General features: G+C 53.0%; 1 protein-coding gene across 3 annotated transcripts in view; it reads right to left on the reverse strand.

Annotated features, from left to right (window-relative positions):
- Positions 1–6,306, reverse strand: part of EBF2 (EBF transcription factor 2) — a 215,674-nt gene extending 209,368 nt beyond the window's left edge. For all 3 annotated transcript variants that reach the window (XM_078666609.1, XM_078666607.1, XM_078666608.1), the window contains exon 1: positions 5,938–6,306. In XM_078666609.1, the coding sequence (XP_078522735.1) occupies positions 5,938–6,068 (131 nt within the window). In that variant the 5' untranslated portion in view covers positions 6,069–6,306. The remainder of the gene's footprint in view (positions 1–5,937) is intronic.
- Between the last annotated feature and the right edge of the window lie 817 nt (positions 6,307–7,123).

A 7,123-nucleotide genomic window follows, 5' to 3' on the forward strand; every position in this document is an offset into this window, starting at 1 on the left:
CGCTGTGTTTGGGCCCGCGCGCCCCCTGCACACGTGGACTTTGTGTCCTTGCCCCGAAGCAGGGACACCGGAACCAGACATGTCATCTCTGCACGGCTGTCCTCGCTTAACGGGGCACGGGTCCTAGCGCCAAGTCCCGTGACACACTCAAAGCGCCTCACTGGTGAAGTTTCCTATTTTAGGGGGAAATGCCACCGGAAACCCCAGGGTTGTTACTGACTGTCGCTCATCGTGGCAGACACTTCCATCAGATCAGCTGATTGCGGTTAGGGAGGATTCATGCACCACAGCAGCAAGAGAAATGGGATGACACGGTTTGTTATTCTGTTGACACTTGTGTAGCGCCCATTCAGCGGCATGCATGGCCTCGTGGTGCTATATCACTCCTTCTGTATCACTCAGTCCATCCTTCTGTGTCGTTACTGCGGGGCTAAAAAGTTAGATATCGATCGATCTGTCTGTGGGACATGTTTGAACTATGGTGGCAGTGTACAAGAAGTATGTATATTGTGTATTTGTACATCCCACATGCATATGTGACTTCTTTGCATTATACTGTTTACTTACAATATTATGGTTTTAATTAACTAAAATAAATAATGTTGACGTCTTTGACTGTTTACATACAAAGACTAAAAACGGAAGTTCTCTGAAACACGGACGAAAACTTTATGGCGTTTTATTCCTTGCACAAATGTCAGAAGCGGCCTCTGCAAACATATTTTTCTGTATCCAACAACTTACAGCGGCGCTAGTGCCGATTCTGTCTCATGAGTATAGGGCGGGGCTATATAGAACTCCTAAGTGCGTGCATAGGTGGTGAATGCATATTGTCTCTATAACTAAACTCATTGGATTCAAGGTGTCACAGTTTTCACCAGTTCTTGTAACACGTGTCTCCTCCGCTCGCCAGGTTTCTTAAAGTTTGCCCCATGCTTTGGGTAGACTGTGCAGTTAGAGGCCGGCATTTCACGAGTGCGCGTGTGGTGAGAGGGGTGACAGAGGTTTTGTGAGTTTAATCAGCACATTATACTTTCACGGTGTGACTTTGGGTGCACGCAGAACTATGATAGGTACAATTCGGAGTCGCGCATCTCGCGTTTGCGTATTCCTAGTCGGCGCCCTGTCCTTTTGCTATAACAGAGTATAACGGATTCTAGGGGGGGGGGAAATCCCTTTTGGATTGTACGGAAAGCTCCAGCTCATGAAACTGCGAGTAGATAGAAATATGTATTTCATTTTAAGGCTGTGGTATTTTTTTTACAACACTGACACAAGTGAAGGATTATTGCTTTGACCTTCTACGGTGGTCAAAAGGGGGGTGCGAGTTATAAATATGTTGGATTCATCTTTCTTTTGGGGAATTTTGGGCTTTAGAATCGGTAGTTGTGAGTTATCCGCTTCACAAAACTGTGATCCTGCGCAAATCCCATTTATTCACCGTCTCCCAGCTTTTTTGACTGACAAAACGACGAGCCGCTAAATCTTAGTTATTCAGAGTGAAACTCTACTTATTCTGAGTTTTATTTTGAGTGTCTGAGATCGGAACAGTTCTGCCAATCTATGGGGTGCCTTATTATTTATAGGACGGGACCCTGCGCAGAGTGTTCTGCCATATACTAAGGGACAGTACCACCCCCAAGCACACTTCCGTAGACTAACTCTACAACCCACTGCTCCACACTGTGTCCCCAGATCCCCTTCTACCACAACAACACACCTGATGCACCGCTCCTCACCGTGGCGACTGCACACAACATTAGGGGCGCAGAAGCCCTGTCTGCAACAAAACCGTACAAAACAGAGAATAGGCACACAACACGGCGGTAGACAATCTCCTTAAAGCACAAGCATGTGGCGTGAGGACCAGAGCTGCCGAGCGTGAAACTGGAGAACCAGGTTCGAGTCTTGGCGTCGGCTCACCATCCTGTGATTCTGGGCAAATCAGTTTATCCCCATGTGCCTTCCAAAAGGGAATGTGTCCTTGTGTAATGTAACGGGTTCTCATGTAAAGCGCTCCACTGCCTTCGGGTCGAGTTCGCATATATAAAACTGCAAAACAAAACAAAAAGAAACCAGCCAGCATAACCCGTCGTGCCAGCGCTCACTGCACCGGCGGATCCAGTGCATGCACAGCTATGAGGGCTCTCTACAGCTGCCCAGTACTGCCCGTGGGGTGGAATGTTCCCACCACACATGCAGCGCTGGCAGTGTCCAAACACACACCGAGTCAGTCTACGGCCCTTAACCCCGTACACAGCCCCGAGGTGGCAGGAACAGCGCACTGCACTCCCACTGAATCAATGCATAGGGCGTACATCCGCACACGCAGGTGTGGTGGTCAAGACACAAGGCACCCTGGGGCACTGCACTACATGCAGCACTTAGACGGACACCTTTGGGCGCACCGAGTATGCCCCCGGGCACAGATCTGGAATGGGGGCTCCTAGAAGCACCAGGGCACTGCAACAACCCACACAGGACTGAAGGGTCACATTCCCGCAGCCGCTGCAACTCACACACAACTGCAGTGACACACAGAGACACTGCAACCCACACAGGACTGACAGGTCACATCCCCGCAGACACTGCAACTCGCACACAACTGCAGTGACACACAGAGACACTGCAACCCACACAGGACTGACAGGTCACATCCCCGCAGACACTGCAACTCGCACAGAACTGGGACTGTGAACCCGAGACACACAGAGACGCTGCAACCCACACAGAACAGAGACGCCTACCCTAAGGCACTCAAGAGACTGCAACCCACACAGAACTGAGACCCATGTTACACCGAGACACTGCAATCCACCCACAGTGAGAGGTCAAATCCAGCGGGTACTGCAACTCTCACACTGGGACGTCCCCTCAGACAAATTGAAACACTGCACCCCACACACCAGCACATGGAGTAATTTTCCTCGCACACACTGCAACTCACACAGAACAGAGACGGTGACCCTCACACACAGACACTGAAACCCACAGGGGCCTGAGGGGTCCCATCCCTGCAGACACCAACTCACACAGAACTGCGACCACACTGCCCCTGGATGCAACCCACACAGCCCTGAGGGGTCACATCCCTGCAGATACTGCAACCCACACAGTCATGAGAGGTCTCATCCCTGCAGACACTGCAACCCACACAGTCATGAGAGGTCACATCCCCGCAGACACCAGCTCACACAGAACTGCGACCACTGCCCCTAGATGCCACCCACACAATCCTGAGAGGTCACATCCCTGCAGACACCAACCCACACAGGGCCCTGAGGGGTCACATCCTGCAGACACCAACTCACTCGGAACTGCGACCCCTGCCCCTAGATGCAACTCACACAGAGCCCTGAGGGGTCAAAACCCTGCAGACACCAACTCACACAGAACTGCGACCCTTGCCCCTAGATGCCACCCACACAGGGCTCTGAGGGGTCACATCCCTGCAGACACTGCGACCCACACAGCAGTGAGAGGTCACATCCCCACAGACACCAACGCACACAGAACTGCAACCCCTGCCCCTAGATGCAACTCACACAGAGCCCTGAGGGGTCACATCCTGCAGACACCAACTCACACAGAACTGCGACCCCTGCCCCTAGATGCCACCCACACAGAGCCCTGAGAGGTCGCAACCCTGCAGACACCAACTCACACAGAACTGCGACCCCTGCCCCTAGATGCCACCCACACAGGGCTCTGAGGGGTCACATCCCTGCAGCCACTGCGACCCACACAGCACTGAGAGGTCACATCCCCGCAGACACCAACTCACACAGAACTGTGACCACTGAGCCTAGATGCCACCCACACAGAGCCCTGAGGGGTCACAACCCTGCAGACACCAACTCACACAACCCTGAGAGGTCACATCCCCGCACACACTGCAACCCACACAGCCCTGAGACATTACCTCTAGGTGCAGGGAGATACTGCAACCCACAAGTCCCGGAGAGGTCACATCCCCGAAGACACAACTCACACCGAACTGGGGCTATGACACCTAGACACACAGAGACACTGCACCCCACACAGCACTAATGTCACATCCCCGCAGACACTGCACCCCACACAGAAATGAGACCACCACCCCTAGATGCACCGGGCACTGCAACTCACACCGAACTGGGGCGATGACTCCTAGACACACAGGTGCACTGCACCCCATACAGCACCAAAAGGCCACATCCTCGCAGAAACTGCAACTCACAGAACGGGAGCGGTGACCCCTGGACACACTGAGCCACAGCAACCCACAGCACTGATAAGTCACATCCCCGCAGCCACTGCAACACAACCCGCACTGGGAGGGTCAGCTTTACAGATTGACATCGCAGTCCACGCGCTTTGGGAGGTCACATTCCCGCGGAAACAACACTCCAAACAGCACTCGGAGTTATTATCCGCGGATACTGCACGCCAAACAGTACAGGGGCCGTAACCCTTAGACACACCGAACCCCCACACAGCACTGAGGTCACAGAACCACAGACACTACTCTCCACACAGCACTGAGGTCACAGCCCCACGGACACTACTCTCTACACAGCACTGAGTTCACATCCCTGCAGACACAGCTCCCCACACAGCATAGAGGTCACAGCCCCACGGACACTACTCTCCACACAGCACTGAGGTCACAGCCCCACGGACCCTACTCTCTACACAGCACTGAGGTCACATCCCTCAAGCACTCTGAAACCAAGGGCGAAGCTGGCAATAGTGCAGCAGGAGCCGTCTCGCCGTGGCCCTGGGATGCAAGGAGCCCTCTGTACCCTAAGTATGGCTACATGTTGGGACAGACCTGCGGCGTGGGGGTGTTTTCCTAGCTTGCACGAGGGTTTGTGACACGCTTGCGTTAGAGACGCTGCACTCCACGCAGGTCTGGGGCCGCCCTGTTGCCAAACTCTCCCAGACAATGCACCCACCCCACACACTGCACGGGGGAGGGGGGGTCACACCCCCAAACTGATCGCTCCGTCCCACCATTGCTCCAGCACAGAGCTCTGGCCGCGCGGAGATGCCTTTCTGACAAGTGAACAGCTCCGGCCCTTTTGTTCCCAGACTTGGCAGCATCTGCCTCTCCGCCAGCATCCCTAAAAGGAATGACCGCACCCCTCCCACCCCAGTCTCCCAGCGGCCCTCCCTGGCCACTCACCCAGCACTGACATGAGTGGGGGTCGCTGGAGCTGCGAATCTGCTGTTCCCCCAGAAATCTAAACACGGGGGAAGTTTGCACTGATGCTTAGTGTCCCAAAAACTGCACGCCAATCTGCCGGAACCCGCTGCCACTGCCTTCAAGGCACTGGATCCTACAACTGGGCATGGGCAATACTCATCTCTTCCTACAATTCCCTCCTACACCTCTTCGAGACCCGAATACCTCCCTTTTCGACTATATGAAGGGGGCGTCAGAGAGTTCTAAAATTTAAAACACTTTAACATGGAGCTCAAAACTATAGATCAAGTGAAATCCATGTGGCTGCTAATACCAGGGAGAGTCACCTGCAGCCAAACAGGGATTCTAATCCCGGCTACCCCGCTTTGCCAAATGATGTGATCCTCTGCTAATCACTTTATGTCGCTGCGAAACAGTTCTATTATATGTCACATAGGGAGCGCTTCGAAGTTTTCTAAACTACAGAATATGTCCCTTTAACATGTGCACGTATGTGAATGGATGGATGGATACCTATTGATGACATTTCCAGTAGTGCATGTCACAAACACGTTGGACATAATAGGGGTCATGTGAGCATAACCTTCCATTTGGCAATAAAAGGTGGTGCTAGAACGCCCCAGTCATTTCCAAGCAATCACCACGTATAGGTCGCGTGCACCTTAAACGTGACCCGACCGACCTCCATCACATTCAGCCCACGCACAGCACGCATTACTCTTCCCAGAAGAGTGACACCAGCTGCTTACCTCTGTGCGGCTACGATGCCATCCACCACCCCCACGTTCCGGACCCAGGAGCGGACTGAATCCATCTCAGCCGACAGGGGCTTCTCTTTCAGAAGGGGTCCTCTTCCCAGAGTGTCCTGGATCCCAAACATTTATGTAAAAAAACAAGTCTAACAAAAAAAATCCACCAGAACAGTCTCCCTAAAAAAGTAGGTAAAAAGCTCGAAAATCACATAGGCAAAAAGTCACCCCTAAAAAAACTAATTCAAAACAGGAACGACCGTAGTCATCAACTGCAGTGTGAGTCGCGATGAGTGGCTGGTTGTGACTTCCTTGCTCTGGTGGGCTGGTGTTGTGCTCTGGGTGGTGTTGTGACGCCTTGTTGTGTAGTGGAGACGTGGAGTCCTTGGATGCTGTGGGGGTCTGTAGTCCCTGCTGTCCGGGGGGTGGGGGCGTTATTCTCCAGCTGTGGGTGTCTGCATCCTGGCAGGCAGGGTCCTGCTCTGTGCGCTGCAGCTGTGGATAGGTAGGGAGCCCCTTGGAGCAGGCTGTCTTGTTGCAGGCGCTGTAGCTGCTTGCACTGGACTCTGGGCCGCCGGGAAGCCAGCTATTCCCCATGAATGAGCCGCAGCCAGGAGGGGGCGCGGCCACGGCCATATTAGGAGCGCCTCATTTGCATACCGTTGAGGGAGCTGTTTTGATAGGCGGGGGCGGGGCCACGCCGGGAGCTCTGCTTTAGCATGCAGGGGGCGGGGCATTCCTGATAGGCATATCGAGCGCCCCCCAACTGTATGTGGGATAGAAAATAGTGTTGATGGGCAGGGGGAGGGGATACAGACACGCGAACAGGGTCTCATCAGCGCGAGCTCGTGGCAACAAGCATCAAGGGGGCGTGCTGCATCCATCTACAAGTACCAGCGGGCAGGGCGGCCAAGCGGTGAAGTGTGTGCTTTTGTGATCGACATAGACAGAGGACGTCAGCTCCCCACCGCATCGTAAGCATCATCTTGGATTGATCTGGATTCCAAAGAGGATGCATAGGAACGTGGTTTTGTTAAAAAAATCCGCGAGTTGGACATTTGGGTTTCTGTCCTTTAAAGCAAACAATGTGATTAAACTGAATTCTGGAAGATTCATAATCATAATAAGAAAATGGTAGTAAATAAACATGTATTTCCTTTTTTAGAACAATAACGTTAAGCATGCT

This window comes from Lissotriton helveticus, chromosome 11, assembly GCF_964261635.1.
Source record: "Lissotriton helveticus chromosome 11, aLisHel1.1, whole genome shotgun sequence".
Taxonomy (NCBI): Eukaryota; Metazoa; Chordata; class Amphibia; order Caudata; family Salamandridae; genus Lissotriton; species Lissotriton helveticus.